This window comes from Chelonoidis abingdonii, chromosome 2 (genome assembly GCF_003597395.2).
Source record: "Chelonoidis abingdonii isolate Lonesome George chromosome 2, CheloAbing_2.0, whole genome shotgun sequence".
In the NCBI taxonomy this organism is placed as follows: domain Eukaryota; kingdom Metazoa; phylum Chordata; order Testudines; family Testudinidae; genus Chelonoidis; species Chelonoidis abingdonii.
In genome coordinates, this window is record NC_133770.1 from 423,393 (window position 1) to 445,631 (window position 22,239).

The window sequence follows — 22,239 nt, forward strand, 5'->3', positions numbered from 1 at the left end:
CATGGGTTGTGCAGTCTTTGGGACCATGTGGGCTCAGGAAAGTGGGCATGGGCTCTCTGCCCCTATAAGGCTGCTACATGGTGGGTGACCTTGGTCTCTCCCACTTCCTCTTATCTGGCCCCCTTCTGTTCATGTGCCTTGCTACTTAAAACCCCTGGCATCCTTTGTTCTGTCTTTGGGGTGAGTCCCCACTGCTTCAGCCTTTCCCTCTCCTGTCCCAAGAGTCAGCGAAACTGGTTTTCTGGGGATTTTGCTCACCTGTTCTTTCCGGGTGTTTGCCCCGAGTAGGGTTGTTAAAGCTAAAGGACCCCCTGGTATCTTTCATGTGTGTCCCCACTATGAGACCCATCAGCAGTGCTGGCCCCACACACATATGGGGACTCATGATACAGCTGGTTTTCAGAATACACCTCATGGCATTAGCCAGAATTCATTAATTGTACAGACATTGCCCCAGTTCATGCCAGAGAGGGCAGGGGCACCTGAGAATGTGCATTGGCACAGCTGCATCCTAGCCCATGCCAGGCCCCTCGCTCTGGTCCCAGTGACCCCAGCCCCCACATGCGGGTTCGACCTGACCCTAGGGACCTGGTCCCATTCACAGACTCGACCTGACCCTAGGGACTTTGCCCCAGCCCCGCCCATGGGCTCGACCTGACCCCAGGGACCCTGCCCCGGCCCCACCCACAGGCTCGACCTGATCCCGGGGACCCTGCCCCGGCCCCACCCACAGGCTCGACCTGACCCCGGGGACCCTGCCCTGGCCCCGCCCACGGGCTCGACCTGACCCCGGGGACCCTGCCCCGGCCCCGCCCATGGGCTCGACCTGACACCAGGGACCCTGTCCCAGCCCCGCCCACAGGCTCGACCTGACCCAAAGACCCTGCCCCCCCTGCCTGTGGGCTCATTCTGACCCCCATAACTCTGACTCCCTGGCCCATGAGCTCGACCTGACCCCAGGGACCCCGCCCTGGCCCCGCCCATGGGCTCATCCTGACCCCAGGGACCCTGCCACAGCCCCGCCCATGGGCTCGACCTGACCTGAGTGACCCTGCCCCGGCCCCGCACACAGGCTCGACCTGATCCAAAGACCCTGCCCCTGCTGCCTGTGGGCTCACTCTGACCCCCATAACTCTGACTCCCTGGCCCATGAACTCGACCTGACCCCAGGGAACCTGCCCTGGCCCCGCCCACGGGCTCGACCTGACCCCAGGGAACCTGCCCTGGCCCCGCCCACAGGCTCGACCTGACCCAGAGACCCTGCCCCACCACTGTCTGTGGGCTCATTCTGACCCCCATAACTCTGACTCCCTGGCCCATGAGCTTGACCTGACCCCAGTAACTCTGCCTACCCGCCCCACCTGCAGGCTCAACCTGACCCCAGTGACCGTACCCTCCCCCTGCCCGTGCTTGACTTGACCCCCAGAAACTCTCCCCCCACAGCATGCGGGCTCTACCTGACCCCCGTGACTCTGCCCTTTGCTGTCTCGCAGGCTGACCCCAAGCGACTAAAGAGGGATTTACCTAAAGCCCTGAAGCTGCTGAAGCCAGAGGACCGGGTGCTGCTAATCGGCACGTCAGATAAGCCCTATGCCGCTGATGTGAAGACACTGTGCAAAGCCTATGAGCGGATCCTTCTCCTCCCCCGGCCTGACTACGCATCCCGCTACGGTGAGGGGGCTGCCCGGCCCAGGCAGAGCTGGTTGTGGAGGTCAGCCAGCAGGTGCCAGTGACTGGCTGGTTCCTTCCCCTTTCAGCAGTGCTTTGGGGGGCTGTAACGGAGTGCACGCCGTGCCCCATCAGATTTGGCCCCTCAACCCCGCTTCTTAAAGACTCAGGGACACTCCAAGCTGGTGCAACACCCGTGCTTTTTATTTAGGGTCCATTTCCCACCACCAGTTTCCCACTATTTACAGGCTATTTACACGGCTTGGTCTCACACCGGCCTGACCAGCAACACTAGTAGGCTGTTTCCTCCCTCTGAGACTGACCTTCCCCTCCTGGTCTCCAGCCTGCTGTAATGATGCTGCCTCTGGCAGGACACTACTGAGAGTATAAATTCAGGACAAATTGCTTAGAACAGGGAAGTTACAGCCCAAAGCTGGAGTTCATTTACATAAGAACATAATAACGGCCGTACCGGGTCAGCCCAAAAGTCCATCCAACCCAGTATCCTGTTTGCTAACAGTAGCCAATGCCAGGTACCCCAGAGGGAGTGAACCTAACAGGTAATGATCAAGTGATCTCTCTCCTGCCGTCCATCTCCACCCTCTGACAAACAGAGGCTAGGAACACCATTCCTTACCCATCCTGGCTAATAGCCATTTATGGACTTAACCTCCAGGAATTTATCCAGTTCTCTTACTATTAAGGCACCAAACCAGCCAAACAGAGAGGACTTCGGTCTCACCCCACTGGCCAACCAGAAGTCACACAAGCAATTCCCTCAGCCACTCTAGTTTCCTAGTATCCCCACCAGTCCCACTCGTCCTGGGGATGAATGGTTATGAAAACCAACACCCCAGTAAAAGAAAAAGGTTCTCTCGATCCCAAAGGACCAAGCCCCAGACCCAGGTCAATATACACATAAGAACTTACCCACAAATCACACTGATGCCAATCCTTTAGAATCTAAAATCTAAAGGTTTATTCATAAAAAGAAATATAGATGAGCTAAAATTTGTTAAAGGCATCAATTCCATACAGTAATGACAAAGTTCTTGGTTCAGGCTTGTAGCAGTGATGGAATAAACTGCAGGCTCAAATCAAGTCTCTGAAGTTATCATGGAATGTGGGGGAGTCAGGCCCCTCCACCCATTGTGACTCTCAACCAGCCAGTAAAACAGATGACAAGAACTTAGTCCAAACCAGAGCTTGTCGGCATAAACACAGGACCCGTTAGTCAGGTCCTTCTGGGGGGTAGGGAACTTAGACCCCAACCTCGGGGTTCCCTGTGATTCCCCAGCCAGCCCAAGACTGAAAAAAAACCTCCTCCACCTGTCTCACTCCCCCCACCACATCCTCCTGTAGCCTTTGTCTATTTTCTGGGCAAAGGTGTCACCTGGACCAACCCCCTTCCCAGCTCCGGTTACAGACTCAGGTATCATCCCTCAAATAAAGTCATCCCCTGCTCTCCCATCCCCCATGCAGATAGTCCCAGTAAAGGCCAGGTCAGTCCACCCCGCTCGCTACTGCGTCCCAGGAATACATCCCCGGAATACATCCCCAGCTGGGATGGGTCATTCAGTCCTTTTCACAGAGCTTCAGTTTGTAGCAAGGTTCCTCCAGAAATAAGCAGGATTGAAGACAAAATGGAGATGCTGATGCTGCCTTTTATAGTCCTTTTGCCATGTGGCTTGTGCTTCCTTTGTTCCCAACACAAGCCACCCAGCACATGGCCTGGAAAAACTTCAGAGTTCTGTCCATGGGCATGTCCCTGCCTTGCTGAACCACAAGATGTATCTGCTTCTCTCAATGGGTCAGTTGTAGCTGATGGTCCTTAATGGGCCATCAAGCAGGCTAGCTGAGCTAACAACAAATTGTCTGGAGTGTCACCCAGAAGCACAGCACAAGTTTGAAATACAGACAGGACAGAGCCAATACTCATAACTGTAAATACAAAAATGATACATGCACCCAGACAGCATAACCATAACCAGCCAATCATAACCTTGTCATGGACACCTTACTTAACCTCCTTTGTACAAGATTTGATGTCATTATATGACTTTGGTTGCAACAATGATCTATATAGTCACAGTTCATATTAATAACGTCACCCCCCGCCCCTTCCTCCCAGCCTGTTAGCGCCTGCTAATGAACCTGGCTGGTGTGGGCTGAGGGGGAGACCGAGGGATTTACTGTCTTTTATTGCTTGGCTTGACCTCTCCCTGAGCCCCCCAAAGCCACCTGGGGACGTCGCTGCTGGGCTTCCCATTCTCCTTGCCCCATTCCGAATTGCAGCCCCTGGGTTAACACGAGAGTGTGGGGGAAGGTGACTACAGGATTCAGACCCCAGTCCAGCCAAGGAGCTGGCAGTGCCCAGTTGCAGGATAACAAGCAGCAGCGGGCTGGGTGCTGCTGAGTGCTGAGCTGGGAAGGGTCTAGAGAAAATCCACTTTACACCCCTCCCTCACAGCACCCAGACTGTTCTACATCAGAGGGGCAGGCTGGGCCCAGCTCCACAGTGGCTGCACCCTCTGGCTGGATCGCCCCAGTTCCTCCACCCCATGCCCTGTCTCTCCTCCTATCCCCTCCCCCCAGCACAGGCGGGTCTCTCTCAGAGCTCGCCCACCATTGTCCCCTTTGCCTCCGCAGTGACCTGGCAGCGCCTGATCAAGAAGCATGGTGGCACCATCACCGCTGCCCTGGACGTCAGTGCCCTGGCCAAGCTCTCGGACGGCTACAGCCAGGGGCACATGGCGCGGGCCGTGCAGATGGCGCTGACCGAGCGGCGCCTCCTGCAGATGCCCAAGAAGCCACTGCGGGCAGGCGAGTTCCTGCAGCTGCTGGCCAAGGCTGACCCCATTTACAGTGAGGAGGAGAAGACACTAGAGGTGCCTGGCTGAGCCCTGGAGATCCCTGCCCCACACATTACTGTCACCCCTCTGGAGAGGCAATGGGGCTCTTCCCCCAGTCCTGGCCCAGCCTAGTCTCTGCCCCACATGTTACTGTCACCCCTTGGGGCAGGCACAGGGGGGCCTTTCCACCAGTCCTGCTCCAGCCTGGTCCCTGCCCCCTACGTTACTGTCACCCCTTGGGCAGGCAGAGGGGCCCTTCCCCCAGTCCTGCCCCAGCCTGGTCCCTGCCCCCCACCTTACTGTCACCCCTCTGGGCAGGCAGAGGGGCCCTTCCCCCAGCCCCCCCACCCAACCCTGGTCCTGCCCCCCACATTGCTGTCACCCCTCAGGACAGGCAGAAGGGCCCTTCCCCCAGCCCCCCCTCCAGCCTGGTCCCTGCCCCCTACGTTACTGTCACCACTAGGGGCTGACTCTGGCTCATCCCTGCCAACCCCCAACCCAGGGTGCTCTCTGCGATGCAGCATCAGCTCTGCGCTTACTCCCCCACTCCTTTGCACCCTCTTGGCAGGACTGGTACATGAAGACGCCACTGGGTAAGAAGCGACTCAAGGCAGCACAGGAGAGAGCAGACAGAATGGAGGGAAAGGAGAAGGACAAGAAAGGGAAAAAGGGGAAGAAATAGTGCTGGTGGAGAGGCCGTGCACATCCCTCCTCCAGCCTTTATGCTCTAGGGCCCTTGGGGCAGGGCAGCTCCATAAAGTCAACTTATTCTTCGTCCCGCCTGTCTGTGCAGAAACAAGTCTGTGTGCCTCGATGGGAGTGAGTAGGGGGAGTGCAAACGCACATGTGGGGCAAACCGGGGTGGGGGGTGTCTGTGCATGTGAGTCTGTGTGTGTGTGTGTCTTTGTGAGCCTGGGGCGTTGTGCATGCATGTGGTGTGTGTGTGCATGCGCGCATGTAGGGGCATGGATGCGTGTACCCTGGGGGGTTCTGCATGCATACATAGGATGAGCAAGAGCGGTGCATGTGGGGGTGAGACAGAGCCAAGAACTACACCTGGAATGGCAACCGGGAGCATGCTGGGGATCTGCCCAGATCCTGGCTCCAGGGGTAGCCCTGCCCAGCTCCAGTCTGAGGCGGCCCTGCCCTGGTCTGGGTCACTGCCCTCGTGCAGCTCTGAAAGGGAATGAGCCCCCTGCCCCTGAGCCCAGGCAGCTCTGAGCTGTGCACACAGATGCCTCTACTCCAGAGAATGGGGGGCAGCCCCTCCCTCTAGGGTTCTGGGTCCCTCTGCTCAGCTCCCATCCCCTGAACCCTGCATGCAGCTCTGGGTCCCCAGTCCCTGGGAAGCGGGTGTCTAGGGTGACCAGATGTCCCAGTGTTACAGGGACAGTCCCGATTTGGGGGTCTTTTTCTTATATAGGCTCCTATTACCTCCCACCCCATCCCAATTTTTTTATACTTGCTGCCTGGTCACCCTAGGGGTGTCCCCATCCCTATAGGGAGCTGGGGACGGACACACATGCACACGGGACACCATGCTCCTCTCTTCCCCCTCCCCTCAGACCTTGCACTCAACTCTGGGGCTCTCGGTCCTCACATGGAGGGAGCTCCAGGAGGGTATCACCGTGTGTGGGGACAGGCTGCAGAGCCTCAAGAAGGGAGAGGAGCTGGGGTCTGACTAGCCCATGGGGTGTGAGTGACGGAGCAAAGGGGGGAGAACACCAGGCACTGCTGGTTACTGGACTATGCCACTAGGAGGTGATGGAAGCTGCATTACTCCAGCCATTTAAACTGGATACAGCCCTGGGTAGCTCTGTATTTGCGAGAAGTAGGGGGGTGGGGGCCTCTTCTGGCCAAATTCCTGCCATAGTGGCTCAGCTAGTTCGCAGCACATTCTCTGCAGGGCAGTGGCTCACTTGTGTGTCTGTCACTGCCAGCACGTACCTGACAATGAACAGTAGGGATGGAGCAAGGTGTCTCCTAGATTGCATGGGAGCTCCCAGTGGGCTGTGCCTCTGTCCACTACATTGTCACTGGCCGTTTGCAGTGGTTCCGAACTTCCACAGGCCAATTCCCCTTGCGCTGGGATTCTCCAGGCAGAAGAGTGGCCCAGAAGTGCATTTTTTCCCATTATTATTATTATTTTAAAGTTTGGGCAAAATCAGTTCATCCTAGTTAAAGTTAAGTGGGGCACGGAAGATACTTCTGCATGCTTCGGTCAGAAGTGGGCTTGGGAACTCTCAGCTGTCTGGCTGTAGGAGCTGTGACTCAGCTGGGCTTGTAGAACTCAATGAACCTCTGGAGACAAGCCAGCTTTGAGAGAGTCAGTTCAGTAATTGCCAGGTTCATACTTGCCTTAGCAGAGCTTTCTAGTTTGGTTTCTGAAAGACAAGGTCAGGGAGGGAATATCTTTTATTGGACCAAATTCTGTCAGTGAGAGAGACGAGCTTTCAAGCTACACTGAACTCTTCTTCAGGTCTGGGCAAGGTGTAAATGCTGCATCAACGCAACCACACTGACACAGCTGTGCAGCTGCAGTGCTTAAGGGCATGTCTACACATACAGTGATGCAGCGCGTCTGGTGAAGACACTCAATGCCGACGAGAGACAGTGCTGCTGTCAGTATAATAAAGCCACCTCTGTGAGCAGTGGTAGCTGTGTCGGTGGGAGAAGCTCTCCCGGCAACAGCATTGGGCACACCCTGGTTCTGTCAGTGTAACTTACATTGTTTGGGGGATGGTTTTTTCACACCCCGAGCGACATAGCCTAGGTGAAGATGCTCCTATGCCAACGGGAGAGCTTCTCCCATCGGTATGGTTCATCTGCCTCCCTGAGAGGCGGTAGCTGTGTCAGCCGGAGAAGGTCTCCAGACTTTTCACACCCCTGAGCGACATAGTTATAGTGACCTAGATCTGCAGTGCAGACCTGGCCTCAGAGCACACAGCTCAACGCAAGCTGGAACAGACTGTTTAGCATAAGTAGTTAACACGTCTTTCAAGGGACCATGCAACGTGAAGATGCTTTGAAGCAAAATCTTTTCTGTTGCTGTCATAACTATAAAGGGAAGGGAACAGCCCTTCTGTGTACAATACTATAAAATCCCTCCTTGTCAGAGACACCAAAATCCTTTTATCTGTAAAGGGTTAAGAAGCTCAGGAAACCTGGCTGACACCTGACCCAAAAGACCAATAAGGGGACAAGATACTTTCAAATCTTGGTGGGGGGGGGAGGCTTTTGTTTGTGCTTTTTGTTTTGGGGGTTGTTCGCTCTTGGGACTAAGAGGGACCAGACATCAGTCCAGGCTCTCCAAATCTTTCTGAACCAGTCTCTCATATTTCAAACTTGTACGTAATAGCCAAGCAAGGCGTGTTAGTTTTATTGTTGTTTTCTCAACTTGTAAATGTTCCTTTTTGCTGAGAGGATTTTACCTCTGTTTGCTGTAACTTTGAACCTAAGGCCAAAGGGGGTTTCTCTGGGCTGTTTGAATCTGATTACCCTGTAAAGTTATTTTCCATCCTGATTTTACAGAGATGATTTTTACCTTTCTTTCTTTAATTAAAAACCTTCTTTTTAAGAACCTGATTGATTTTTGCTGTTTTAAGATCCAAGGGGATTGGATCTGGACTCACCAGGAATTGGTGGGGGAAAGGAGGGGGGATGGTTAAATTCTCCTTGTGTTAAGATCCAAGGGGTTGAATCGGTGTTCACCAGGAACTCTGTGAAAAAGTCTCTCAAGTCTATCTAGAGAAGTGAGTTAGTACTGGAGAGTGGTGGCAGCAAGACCAGATCTAAGTTGGTAGTTAAGCTTAGAGGTGTTTATGCAGGTCCCCACATCTGTACCCTAAAGTTCAGAGTGAGGGAGGAACCTTAACAGTTGCTTTGTCTAGAGTGATTCCCAGTGGCTGTTGTTTCCCTCTCACCATGGCTGGAGCCGCTTGAACAGCTTATTCAGCTTGTGGTGTCCCAGCTAAAGATGCCATGAGCCGAGGAGAGCCTGACAGCTCAGCAGGGTGTGTGAGCTGTCAGGCAGCAGAGCAGATAGCCCAGGCTAGTTCCTAGATGCTTCACAGGGGCCAGCTCCCATTCCTACCTTTTTCCTTTAGAACAAACTCACATGAGAAATACATGCAAAAAATAGTTTTCCTGCCTTGTGAGGCTGCAGAGTCAGCACAGCCAGGCCAGGCCACAGAGCCACCCCAGCACATGGCCCACCTGGGGTGCCCTCCTTGGCATCATGTCTCTGACTGGGTGGGCATTGGCAGCTGCATCTCTCTCACCCTGAACCAGGTCATGTCATTGAGATGGCTGCTGTGTTCTGGTGTGACAACCAAACGGAAAAGCCCTTTAAAGCCCTGGTGGTTTCCATAGGAACTTCTCCCTTCTGAAGCAGCTGGGGAGAAATGGTTTCCTCCCTTTCCTGGGGGCTGGATTTGGATACTGCACAGAAATGGGCTGGCCCCTCTGTGATGGAGTAGGGGCTGTCTGCATGGGGGATGGGAGAGCAGGGGAGGACTTTAGGGGATGGACAATACCTGAGCCTGTAACCTGGGAGGTCAACACTTTTGCCTGGGAAGCTAAACAAAGGAAGGGGCCGGCAGGAGGGGGTTAGTTTCAGTTTGGTTTTGGGGCTGTGTGGGTGGAATTCAGGGTATCCTAGCTGGGATCCAAGCACCCTGAACCCCCAGAAGGACTCAGTGGAGGGGTCCTGACTGTGCCTGCAAGCTCTGCTGTAACCTGTGTTCCTCTTGTCCAATAAACCTTCTGTTTTACTGGCTGGCTGAGAGTCACTGTCAGTCCCAGGAAGAGGGGTGCAGGGCCGGACTCCCCCACACTCCATGACACCCTCCCTTCCCCTCAGCAGACCTCTGAGACCATAGGGCCTGGACTGGAGTGCAGGGTTCCCGGAGGGGTCTCCTGAGAGTCCCATAGAGTGTGTCCCTTCCCTGCATTTGGAAAGAGGCTGCAATGCACAGTCCTCATGTTCCCTGCTCCCCACTACTGCCCAGTCCCACACCCCCTAGGTAAGGTCTGTTCACCGCACTGCCCCAGTCAAGTCTTGCCCTAGTATTGCCCCCCCCCCCCCATCTCTCTGGGGTCATCCCTACTCTGCTGCTCTATATCCCAGGTGCCATACGCCGAGGGTAAAGGACCTGGTCCTGGCATTGCCCCCAACTCCTGTCTCAGATGCACCCCCCCGCCCCCCTGGCTTGCTGCTCCTGCTTTGCACCACATTTCCAGAGAGATCTGGGCCAGGCTGGCTCTGCTCGGTGGTGCACATTCCTGGGTGCTGTGGGCATGACTCCTCTGTCCCTGTACCCACTGCCCAGGGACAAAGGGAAAGAGTCTGCACTGCCCTGTGCTAGCCAGGGAGAGTGAGCAGTCAGTGGCCTGCCCCTCGCTCAAAGTGACCCTGGAGATCAGTGCCAGCAGCGGAGGATAAACAAACTCTGGTGGTAGGTGCTGCCAAGGGCGCTATTTATAAAGGCTGAGTCAGGCCTGTGCCTGATCCAACCAGCCAGCCCTGAGCAGCCTGCATCTGGGAGCAGCCCAGCAAGGACACGCCACTGAGCCAGGAGCTCTGGGGCTGCAGCAGCAGCAGCCAACTGCCACTTTATAAAACCAAGGCTCACCCTGTGCGTCTCCTCCCCATGACAGGCTACCACTGCCCCTTTAGCTCTGCACTGCAGCCGGACGAGGAGCTGGTGGGCAGGTGGACACACACCAGGCACATGGACCAAGGCCTGGCGGCCCCAACGCCCAGGGACTGGGGATTCCGCAGCAGCCGCATGGAGCCGATCGAGTGCAGAGATGTGTTGGTGCAGAATGCACTCTTCACCGGGGACCTGGAGGCGGTGCGGAAGCATTTCACCGACAGCGCTGCCGTCAACCTCATCATTGAATCCAAGGGTGACGAGCTCCGGTGGACCAGCTGGAAACTTGGTGAGAGGAAGCACCTGGGGGACAGAGTGCTTGTGGGCAGGGGAGAGGGCATGCTAGGGTGGAGTGCTAATGGGTAGACGTACTGGGGGACTATGGGTGGGGAGGAAGGGCTGGGGAGTGTCAAGGGGAAGGGAGTCCAGGAGGATGTGTATTGGGGGCAGAGGGAGCGCCAGAGGGTGATGAGGGAGTGCTGGGGGGTGGGGAGAGAGCTCTAGGGTGTTTTATTTCCAACCTGGGTCCCCATCCCAGGCTCTAGGGCTACATCCACACTGCAGACTAGGGGGTGTGACTCTGCTTGTGGCTACATACACCCCTAGCTCTCAACGAGCTAGCGTCAGTAGCCGTAGTGGTTTGGCCATGTCAGCGCTGGCCTGGCTGAGCTGTGCCAAGAACACACAGTGGTTTCAGGCAGGTTTATACTCTGCACCATACTCAGGCCAGCTTGACAGGAGGGTGCCCAGCGTTTCCAGGGCTGTCATGCTGGGATAGGGTGACCAGACAGCAAGTGCGAAAAATCAGGATGGGGGTGGGGGGTAATAGGAACCTATATAAGAAAAAGACCCAAAAAATCAGGACTGTCCCTATAAAATCGGGACATCTGGTCACCCTACGCTGGTAGTGGAGTTCACTCGAAGGTATCACAAGATCCTGGTGAGGGAGCATAGGCACCGCTCAGCAGCCATGGGGCTGGCCGGGGCCACTGCTCTGGTGGCCCTGGGGCTGGCAGCTGTTCAGTGGGGCTGTGGGCCGATCAGCTATGTAGCAGGCTGCCCCACCCTTCAACTGCTCAGTGGGGCTGCCCCTCCACTGGCTCCTCTCTGCCCTGTCCCTCCCTCACTGCCCTTAAAGCAGTAGGGGGCAGAAAAGAGGGGGGCTTTGGGGCAGGGGGCAGAGTGGGGATGGGGCTGGTTTGGGGCACCCACTGGCAAAATGAAAAGTCAGCGCCTATGCATAGAACATATGTAGGGCCCTATCAAATTCACAGTCCATTTTGGTCAATTTCATGATCGTAGGATTTTAAAAATCATAAATGTCATGATTTCAGCCATTTAAAGCTGAAATTTCAGTGTTGTAATTGTAGGGGTCCTGACCCAAAAGCGGGTTGTGGGGGGCTCACAATGTAATGGGGGGGGTGTGCGTGCAGTACTGCTACCCTTACTTCTGCACTGCCTTCAGAGCTGAGCAGCTGGAGAACAGCGGCTGCTGGCTGGGAGCCCAGCTCTGAAGACAGCGCTGCTGCCAGCAGCAGTGTAGAAGTCAGGGCTGGCTCCAGGGTTTTTGTCGCCCCAAGCAGAAAAAAAAAAAAAAGAGCTGCGATCGTGATCAGCTCTACCGCCGCTGCTTCAGTCTTCGATGGCAATTCGGGGCTTAGAATACAGCTGTGATGAAGTCAGCTGTCATGGATTCTCACTGTCTGTGTTATGCCCCAGACTTTAAACAGTTTCCAGTGTTACGTGCATGCTAGGGCACCCCACCTTTACCTTCCATGGGCTCAAGCTGTAACTGGACTAATTTAGATACCCCCTCTCTTACCCAGTTCTTCTTCGAGTGCTTGCTCATATCCATTCCAGTTAGGTGTGCGCGCGCCGCGTGCACATTCGTCGGAGATTTTTACCCTAGCAACACTTGGTGGGTCGGCAGGGCACCCCCTGGAGTGGCACTGCTATGGTGCCAGATATATACCCCTGCCGGCCCCTCCGCTCCTCAGTTCCTTCTTACCGCTCATGTCGGTCGTTGGAACAGTGGAGCGCAGCTTAGCTGACCTCCACCTCCCTACTGATTCACTCGTTTCTATTGTATTGTGTATATAGTTCGATTTCCTACAAGTATAGTTAGTGTTTAGTTATTAGTTCTGTAGTAGTTATTGTATATAGTTAAGAGGGATCTGGGGTTAGCTCCTTCCCCTCACCCGGTACCGGGGCCCATGCCCGGTTCACCGGGCTTCAAACCGTGCTTGGCCTGTCATAGGCCGATGCCCACAGGAAACCCTCACAACTCCTGTCTCAAGTGTTTGGGTGAATCCCATCTCATGGACAAGTGCCGCATTTGTAAGGCTTTCAAGCCCCGGACTAAAAAAGAGAGGGACATTTGCCTGAAGCAACTCTTGATGGAGGCAGCGCTGACTCCTCCGTCTTCGGCACTGCCTGTGGCACTGGGAACAAGTGCCTCTTCTGCACCGGAGCGCACGCCGACAGTGAAGGCTCCTCGACATCAGCCATCACCGGCCCAAGCTCCTGCCTGGCACCGCTCTCTCTCACCAAGAAGCAAGAAGCACAAGCCTCCTGCGGCTACTGTATCTACACCACAGTCTGAGCGCTTAACTAAGTTGGTGTCCTCCAAAGGGTATGAGTACCTTTATGTACACCCCCCTCCTTGTTCATTGGTTGTACAGTCCGTCAATGAACGGGAGCGCCATGGCCAGCAAGCCCCTGCACCTAAATCAAGGGAGGCCAGGTGAATGGATCTATTAGGAAGAAAAATCTATTCTGGGGAGGCCTCCAACTCAGGGTGGCGAACCAACAAGCCCTCCTGAGTAGGTACAGCTATAACACCTGGGAGGCGGTAGGGAAGTTTACAGAGCTCGTCCTGCAGGAATTCACAGCACTTCCGGAGGAAGGGAAGAAAGTTGCGTGGACCTCCCTCCAGGCCTCGCTGGATGCCACCGATTCGGCAGCTAGAACGGTCGCCTCTGGAATCGCCATGCAACATATATCATGGCTGCAAGTATCAGGCCTGCCACCTGAACTTCAGCAAACTATACAAGACTTACCTTTTGATGGCCAGGGCCTGTTCTCGCAGAAGACGGACCTTAGGCTACAGAATCTAAAACACAATCGTGTAATTATGCGTTCGCTGGGAATGCATACGCCACAAACCCAAAGACGGTCTTTCCGGCCCCAACCTCAGTGCCCCTACCTCCCCACCTCGGCCAAGGCAAGACTTCACCAGAAGGCGAGGTCGTACCAATCGCAGACGTCAGTCCGGGCCTCAAGGGGGTAACAATTCCAGTCTCACCAAGCCACCAGTGGGACCAAAACCAAACTTTTGAGGGTGCACCCGAGAGCAGTGTACCAATGGCCTCCCAGGATCCTTTTCAGTTCTACAACCGCCTTGCCCCATTTCTCCCTGCGTGCAGACAGCAGTAAGGAGGGACGAGACCCTCAAAAGTTTGGGGACCTCTGCCTTCGTCGCTATTTATTAACAGTTACCAAAACAGACTGCATACACTAAACCTACAGTGTTCACCACTCCCAATAAGGCAGAGGAACTTTTCTTGATGGCCAGTCAGGATACTCCAGCTTCTGCACAGTGTCATTGGCAGGGTGTTGAGGTCTGGCCGCTCTGATCTTCGGGACTGGGGCCTGGAGCTGGTTCCCAAGAACTTCCTTTTAGACCCCAGCTTATATAGTGACACTTGAGTCCTGCTTAGCTGCACCTTAACCAACCATTTTAAACCAAAGCACTACAAAATAATTATTTGACCAATCCTAACATATTGCAAAACAATTCTTTAACCAATCAGAGCCCACCACCTTAGTTGATTTACCTCTTGCAAAGTTAGATATGCAACAGACAGAAACTATTAAAGAACCCAACTGAAACCATAGAGCTAAACAATAGAGCCGTAGGGACCCTAAAGGCCAAACACCAAAGAAGTAGGGTTTCACACCCACGATTGTTGGTAAGTAGTTTCTTGCCAGACAGAATGCCCTAAGCGGAGTTTTCTTTAACCATTGTAAGAGCTATCTGGTGATGGTGCGTGCTACTAGGACAGGAGCCTTCTTAACAGCCTCCTATGACATTCTTTGTAATGTAATTTAGATGGAATGTGGGGATGTAACTTTCTGTGTTTTAGTTCATGGCTACTGCTGTCCTAATATGGCTGCAGACAAAGGCCTCAGATCTTACACCAGCGGTTCTCAAACTTTTGTACTGGTGACCCCTTTCACACAGCAAGCCTCCGAGTGTGACCCCCGCCACCCGTGAAAATTAAAAACACAATTTTTTTTATATTAAACGCTGTTATAAATGCTGGAGACAAGCAGGGTTTGGGGTGGAGGATGACAGCTCGCAACCCCCATGTAATAACCTCATGACCCCTGAAGGATCCCGACCCCCAGTTTGAGAACCCCTGGTGTAACCCCTTCAGTGGGCCAGAGCCCACCTGTTCCCAAGGACAGATCATGTATTCTCAAGGACGCCGAGATTGACCCTTTGTGTTCCAGCAACCATCGTTTCTCTCTGTGGGTCTCACCAGTGAGGCCAATCGAGATCAGATATGCCTGAGATAGGCTTTTCCTTCTTAGGGAGCATTACAATCCGTCAGGCAAGGTTGCCTGTTCGAAAGAAGGGAGCATTTATTAGTCTCCTGTCTGGATGGAGTTAGGGCAGGGCGGGGGTATCGCTAGTGCTGTCTAGGGGGTGTTGGGGCAGGGCAGGGGGTGTCGCTGGTGCTGTCTGGGGGGGTTGGGGCAGGGCAGGAGGTGTCGCTGGTGCTGTCTGGGGGGGCGCAGCACAGCCGGAGGAGCCATGGGGGGGGCGGTGCGGCTGGAGGAGCGAGGGAGGGCACAGCATGGCAGCCCACAGCGTGACCGGAGGAGCTATGGGGAGGGGGGGGTGACGCAGCTGGAGAAGCGAGGGTGGCCTCAGGCAAGGAAGGGGAAGGAGACAGGCAAATGGAGCTGGCGGCTCTCTCGCTGCTCTGGGGTGTGTGAGGGGAAGCGGGCGGATCCCAGGGAAGAACAGAGGCATGCTGGGATGTCAGCCTAGGCAGGAGCCTCTGGCTCTTTGCTGCCAGGCCTGAGCCGAGCAAGCAGCGGATGAGTTTGGGGCAGACGGTGCTCAGCCAATCTGCCAAGGGGCTCGGACCCACCAGGAGCTGCGTTCCCAGCCAGCCATGAGGGCTCAGAACCCCTGAGCATAGCTGGGCCCTGTAACCCCAATCCAGGCTGTAACCCCCTGTGTTCCCTGCACACACACGGGGCTGGAACTGGGGAGGGGGCTGCTGCACCCCAGGCNGGTGTCGCTGGTGCTGTCTGGGGGGGTTGGGGCAGGGCGGGGGTGTCGCTGGTGCTGTCTGGGGGATCAGTCGGGACACAGGACAAACACATAAATATTGGGACGGTCCCAATTTTATTGGGACGTCTGGTCATCCTACCTGGGCCTTGCCCCACTCCACCCCTTCCCCCAAGGCCCCACCCCTGCCCTGCCTCTTCCCATCCAGTTCTGTCCCCTCCTCTCCCTGCCCCTTCCCCCGAGCGCACCGCATCCTCATTCCTCCCTCCCTCCCAGCCTCCTGCATGCCGCAAAACAGCTGTTCATGGTGTGCGGGAGGCGTGGGGAGGCAGGGGGAGGTGCTGATCCACAGGCCCTGCCAGTGGGAGAGATGGGAGGGAGCTGATAGGGGGCAGCACCCACCATTTTTTCCCCATGAGTGCTCCAGCCCCAGAGCCAGCACCTATGACCAGATGCCCCCCCTCCCATTCTGAGTGTTTGGCATGCCTTGTCCTGATTGCCTGTCTTGGCGAGTACACCATTGCTGGGTGCAGCTGTGAGAGCAAATCCCCTTCCCACGGCACCTGGCTGTGCCCCAAGGGCGAGCCCCACCCACAAGCAGCCCTGGGGTGGGACTCAGTGTGGCCTGGGGATCCCCCCCACTGCATGAGGTCCAAGCCCAGCAGGTTTCCTTGGACACCTGGTCCCGGTGGAGCTGCAGGAAGAGCTGGGGGGCTGAGAGAAGGAAGGGCTGATCTCCTGTGGGAGAAGATTTGGTGGGGAGAGGCAGGGTGGGCGTTTGTCCCCCTCACAGCCCTTCTCCCGCTGCAGGACTGTGGTCGCTGACCTACGAGCAGGAGCTCACCAGCCCGCTCCACATCACGGCTGGGCGCGGCTACTTGGACTGCCTCAGGCACCTGCTGCTGAGGGGAGCTGCCGTGGACTTCGCACCTGGTGGCAAGACAGCTCTGCACGAGGCCTGTGCGGCGGCCAGAACGGACTGCGTGCGCCTGCTGCTGTCCTTCGGGGCTGACCCCAAGACTGTCTCTGAGGCTGGCTACCAGCCCCTGCACCTCTGCAAGAGCCCAGCCTCCATCCAGTGAGTTGCCTGTCAGCAGCCCAGGGCTGACTGCTGGGTGCCACAGCGCACGGTGGAGAGGCCTGCTCTCGCCCCGGCAGCCCAGGCCTGTCTGTACAGCGCAGTGTGGTCAGACAGCTGACTGCAGGCTCCAGTCCCAAAGCCCGAGCTGCGTGCTGCTGAGCATGGGGCTGGCTCAGATGGGTGGGTCACTGCCTCCCCAGCCAGCAGGGCTCATGTGGGAGGCTAGTGAGGCCCAGCCAGCACAGACCACGTCACAGGTGGTCAGGTAGGAGCAGACTGTCCACAGGCAGGGGCAGACTGAGGCCCAGAGTGATGGACGTGCCCCAGGCCACACAGCAAGTCTGGACAGAACTGGGATAGAACCCAGCAGTCCTGCTGCCCAGCCCCTGGTCCCATTTGTTGGGACCCACTGGTCTGAGTACAGGGCTGCACAGGGCCCCTGGAGCCTGGGATACCAGGGCCCAGCCACTGGGATTGTGGAAGAGGTGTGGGCACAAAGGGGTGTCAGCACAGGGTGGGTGAATGGCAGGATTGAGTGATGGTCATGGGTGACTAAGGGGCTAGTAGCCAGGTAGGTAGGTGGGGGCAGGGCAGGCGGCTCTGGGGCTAGCTGAGGGTTTGGGGGGAATGGTGGGTGGTGAGGGGAATGGTTAGGGGGTGGGTTAAGGGTGAGAGATAGGCAGTGGATGCATAGGGGACTAGCAGGCAGGGGGTGGGTGGATGGGGAATGGTGGGTGATGGCTAGGAGGCAGGCAGTGGGTGGATGGGGGATTGCAGGGGAAGTTGGAGGGGCTAGTGGGCAGGCAGTAGGTGGATGGGGGATGGTGAGGGGAAAGGGGGCTAGGAGGCAGGCAGTGGGTGGATGGGTGATGGTAGGGGAAGGGGGGGGCTAGTGGGCAGGCGGTGGGTGATGACGGGAGGAAAGGGGGCTAGCAGGCAGGTGGTGGATCAACGAGGGATGGCAGGGGAAGCGGGGGGGGGCTAGTGGGCAGGCAGTGGGTGGATGGAGGATGGCGGGTGGAAGTGGGGGGCTAACGGGCTGGTGGTGGGTGGATGGGGGATGATGGGGGGAAAGGAGGCTAGGAGGCAGGCGGTGGGTGGATGGGGGGAAGTGAGGGGGCTAGCGGGCAGGCGGTGGGTGGATGGCAGGAGGAAGGGGGCTAGCAGGCAGATGGGAGGTGGATGAGACAGCAGATGGGAGTTAGGGGGCAGTGGGTAGTTGGGGAGGATAGTGGGTAGGTGTTGGGCAGAGGAGGGGGAAACACATGGCTGAGGTGTCCCACGCCCTGCAGGTGTGCGCAGCTGCTGCTGCAGTATGGTGCCAGCGTGAACAGCCAGACGGAGGAGGAAGAGGACACAGCGCTGCATGTGGCGGCACGGTTCGGCCTGGAAGAGCATGTCCAGCTGTACCTGCGCCATGGAGCGGGGCTGGAGGACAAGAACGAGGAGGGTCAGACTCCTTTGAATGCCGCCTGTGCCCAGGCGCACCCACCCGAGGACATGGAGCGCTACTATCGCGTCTGCCAGCAGCTGGTGCAGAGCGGTGCCAACATCGATGCTGCGGACCGGGACCGGCAGCGCCCACTGCACCAGGCCTGCAAGAATGCCAGCGCCCGTGTGGTGGAGCTGCTGCTGGCCCACGGCGCCAGTGTCAACATCATGAGCTACAGCGGCAACACGGCCATGCACAACATCTTGCAGGTGGCCGCCTATAAGCTGGGGCACCATCCAGAGCTCGTGGTGCGGGCGCTGCTCAACCACGGCTCCATACGCATCTGGCCCGGGGCCCTCATCAAGGTGTGGAGCTGCCTGGGGCAACAGCAGGATGGGTGCTGCGTGAGAGGAGTGTGTGAAAGGGGTCCCCTCCAGGAGACATTCCCTCCCCTGCAGGCAGAGTCCCTCCCCTTGTCCAGATCTTGTTCCCTGCTGGCTCAGGGGCCTGAGTTCCCTCTTGCTGCCCAGCAATTGGGGTCCAAAGACTCGCCGGCACAGCGCCTCCTGCTGGTCATCTTGGGAATTAGCTTTCCAGCCTCCGGTGCACCCTCTGTAGGCCGGTGTCTCACCTGCTCTCCCCCCCCGCCCCCGTTTCCCTCCCGGACCCAGGTGCCCTTAACCTGAGGGTTCTGCCCCTGCAGTACCCCTATGCTCTGGGTCTCCCCTCCCAGGAGAACACCTAACCCTCTATCCCTTCCTTAGCTGAGTGGCTACAGCCAGTCTCCATCTAGCCCCGCCTGCCCCCTCCCCCGCTCACTGGGGCAGGCTGCAGTCTGTCATGGCCACTTGTCATCGGCAAGGGGCTAGGACCTGCTGCCTCTGCCTATTCCTGGGCTGCACCTCCCAGCCCCAGTGCCCCCTTCAGCCTTGACTAAGGCCTCAGCCTGGGAAGTTGCCAGGCTGGAGCTCCCCAGCTCCTCTTGCCCTTTCCCAGCCCAACTCTGTCCAGAACCCTGCCCCCAGGCAGCTGGGTCCTTCTCCTTCCAAGGCAGGGGAGAGACTGTTGGCCTGGTGGCCTGACAACTCTTTTATAGGGCCAGCCTGGCCCTGATTGGCTGCCTTTCAACCCCTGTTCTCCAGGAGTGGGGCAGCCGCCCCACTACAGGTCCCCAGACCCCATGCACCAGCATTTGGCTTCCTTTCCCTGGCTGGGCTTCTGATTGAGGGCCCAGCTGTGTCCCTTTAACGGCCACATTTAGGTATCTACCGGGGAGGGCACTGCTGCCCCCTTCTGAGGTTACTAGGGCCTAGGGGCCTGTGAGGGCGTGAGCTCCCAGCCCTGGTGCTCTGAGCAGCGGGGACTCGGCTGGGAAAGAGAAAGTGAGCCTATCTCTTGGGCACTGGCCTTAGGAGATGCTCTTCGTCCGTGGGCCATCATCCCCTGGCTTGAGTTGTTTAGTCCTGGTGCAGTCAGTCCAGTCAGTCATTCTTCAGGAGGGGGTGTGGGCTGTGTGAGTCCAGGCTATGAGGTGGGGCGAGGCACAGAGGGTGCATGAGAAAGGCCATGCTCCGGAGAACCTCTGCTCTTGAACCAGGGCCATGGAGGGCAGGACAAAGTGGCAGGAACTCACGCTCAGCCCCTGGTCACACCAGCTGGGGCTCCCTTCCTTGCAAATGGCCCTGAGGGTGGCAGCCTGTGGGGGCGGGGTGGGGGCTAGGTGTGAGGAGAGGCCAGCTGCAGGCAGCTGCAGGTGCTGGCCACATGCAACTTCCTGGCTCTGCCCCCTTTGCAGGGAGCGTGCAGGCTTTCCCCGTGCCTGGGGCTCATCCCAGAGAGAGTTGGGCTGGAGGGGCAGTGTGGAAGCTGTCTGCCGGGGAGTGTGGCACCATGAGCTAGACCTCTGTCACCTCCAAGCTGGGTCAATGCAATGGGCGCCTGAGATCAGCTAGGATGGGTGCTGCAGTGGATGCAGAATGTGTCGGCTGCCTGGCAAGCAATGTCCTACCGGGAGCGCCTATGGGGCATCCTGAACAGTCTATGACCTGTCCCCTAGCCTGCCACACTGCTTGGCTGTGATGGGGATTGGGCAGGGCAGGAAGGGTGCAGTATACCAGGGCATGGGGCAGGGGATGTGGCATGTCCAGACCTAGAGATTGACTGGTGATGGGGGTGGGGGAGGGGACTGCAGATGGAGGTGTATTGGGGGGGGATTCACGTGGAGTGATATTTCCCCCAAGGGTCTCTTGCCTTCCCTGTGTGCTGAGCACACAACCCTGCCACCAAGCTCCATTAATCTCCAAGCCCACGACGTGCTGTCTCGCCTTGGTGAAGTTGGCCTGTCTCTCTGGCACTGGCCTTAGGAGGAGCTCTCCTTCTGTGGGACATTGGCCCCAGCTCCTCCCGCATCCTCTGTGTGAGACACCAGCAAGCAAAGGGTTAACTATCTTCCTTAATTTCCTAGCAGTGCAATAATTACCCAGCCTGGAGATCTGCAGATTGCTCTCCCCTTTGGGAAAATACAGGAAAATCAACAATTAACACTAATTAATCTCCTATTAACACCAGATAATGAGCCTCACTCCTGCAGCTGGAATAGGCTCTGACAGCTACTGATGGCCTGGGCCATGGGGAGTGGGAGTCGGGATGGAGAGGGAATCCACCCACACACAGCCCTCCTGCTGCCATAACAACCCACAGGCCTGCCACCCTCAGGCACAGCCCACCCCACCCCACTCCACCACGTGCAACATGGGCATGGCCCATCCCAGACTGGGAAAAGACACAGGTTACAGGACTTGCCCAGGTCACAGGGCGGCAGAAGCAGAGCAGGGAATCCAAGCCAGGTCTCCGGAGGCATAGCGCGGTGTCTGGGGTGTGAGACCAGCCTTCTCCCGTCCCCTCCCCTGCTGCAGGTGTTGCGCTACTGCTGCTCCTCGCCTCGCACCATCGAGGTGCTGATCAACAGCTATGACCGTGTGCGGGTCACTGACGAGTGGGCAGAGGCTGTCCCAGCTGAGATCATGCAGGTAAGAGAACCAAGAGCCTTCAGGGACCTGAGGCTTCACCCCACAGTGCCTGGCTGACCAGGCAGGTCCCTCTGAAGGTTTGAGGAGGCTGGGAAGGTGCTGGGCAGAAGTTCTGCAGAGAAACTGGGAGAGACAGAAACCGAATGGCTGTAGGGATAAGTCTGTGACCTTTGTGCTAATAGAGCTCCTTGTTCAGTGTTGGTTGAAAGTGTCTGCCCCGATGTGTTGCCATTGTCACATGACATGGGGTAGGGGTAGGGGCAGGGCCAGCTTTATGAACGGTGGAGCCCGATTTGAATAGCCGGCTGCGGTCCGGGGCTTCAGCAGCACTTTGGTGGTGGGGGGTCTGCTCCGGGTCTTCAATGGCATTGAAGGACCTCCCGCCACCGAAATGCCACCAAAGACCCAGAGAGGACATGCCCCCCACCCCCCACCGCTGCCAGGTGATTAAAAAAAAAAAAAGTTAAAAAGACGCCTAAAGCGTGGGGCCCTCTTAGGCACGGGGCCCAATTCCAAGGAATTGGGGGAATCAGCTTAAAGCCAGCCCTGCGTGGGGGCACCAGCCAGCTGTCATTGAGGAAACGTGGCCCATGCTGACCTATCTCTTCTCTCCTGACAGAAGCACCCAGATTTCTACGAGTCACTCTTCTCCCTGGGGCAGAGGCCCCGCTCCCTGCAGCACCTGGCCCGCTGTGCACTCAGGAGCTACCTGGAGGGTCGGCTGCTGCAGGTCTTGCCTGAGCTGCACCTGCCATCTTCCCTGCACCAGTTTCTGCTGCTCAGCTTCGAGGACATTCTCTACTAGGGGCCTGGAGCCTGGATTGAGCCACCTCTAAATCCTTTTCTTTATTTGCTTTGAATTCTTGTGCCCTGCCCTGCCTGTGAAAGCCCTGCCTTGCCCTCCCCCCTCATACCAGCCAAAGCCAGCCCTTCTGTGCCCATTTCCACCCATGCCAGCCTGGGCCCTAGTCTGCACTTTGTTCTCCCAGCTCAGACTCCCTCTGCCCACACCAACCCTCCCCATCCCGTGCCAGCTGGCTCTATTGCTGTAGCCTATGATGGGGTCCTGCCTTTCGTGGGGCCACTGCGCTGGCCCTGCTTTGTATTATGGAGATTTGGGAATAAATCCTGGTGTTTGTATGCCCTGGTTGGCACGTGTCAGTCCTTGTCACACTGGGGGCTGCCGTCTGACCTGCCCCATGCTGGCGCTGGCTCTGC

General features: G+C 57.0%; 2 protein-coding genes across 2 annotated transcripts in view; both read left to right on the forward strand.

Moving 5' to 3' along the window:
* Nucleotides 1-5,302, forward strand: part of DRC11L (dynein regulatory complex subunit 11 like) — a 63,244-nt gene extending 57,942 nt beyond the window's left edge. The window contains exons 15-17 of the mRNA XM_075063412.1: nt 1,494-1,671; nt 4,318-4,556; nt 5,089-5,302. Of these exons, the coding sequence (XP_074919513.1) occupies nt 1,494-1,671; nt 4,318-4,556; nt 5,089-5,202 (531 nt within the window). The 3' untranslated portion in view covers nt 5,203-5,302. The remainder of the gene's footprint in view (nt 1-1,493; nt 1,672-4,317; nt 4,557-5,088) is intronic.
* A 4,754-nt stretch (nt 5,303-10,056) lies between these two features.
* On the forward strand, nt 10,057-22,173 carry ASB10 (ankyrin repeat and SOCS box containing 10). The gene is made up of 5 exons (XM_032777715.2): nt 10,057-10,463; nt 16,290-16,557; nt 17,853-18,357; nt 20,908-21,021; nt 21,641-22,173. The coding sequence occupies exons 1-5, from the start codon at nt 10,172-10,174 to the stop codon at nt 21,824-21,826; spliced, it is 1,365 nt and encodes a 454-aa protein (XP_032633606.1). The 5' UTR covers nt 10,057-10,171; the 3' UTR covers nt 21,827-22,173.
* The last annotated feature ends 66 nt before the right edge of the window (nt 22,174-22,239 follow it).

Excerpts from the sequence above, each read along its gene's own strand:
- ASB10 (XM_032777715.2), top strand. The coding sequence starts at position 10,172 with ATGACAGGCTACCACTGCCCCTTTAGCTCTGCACTGCAGCCGGACGAG. Across the intron at positions 16,558-17,852 it reads AAGAGCCCAGCCTCCATCCA|GTGTGCGCAGCTGCTGCTGC; the intron begins GTGAGTTGCCTG and ends CACGCCCTGCAG. Across the intron at positions 18,358-20,907 it reads GGCCCGGGGCCCTCATCAAG|GTGTTGCGCTACTGCTGCTC; the intron begins GTGTGGAGCTGC and ends CCCCTGCTGCAG.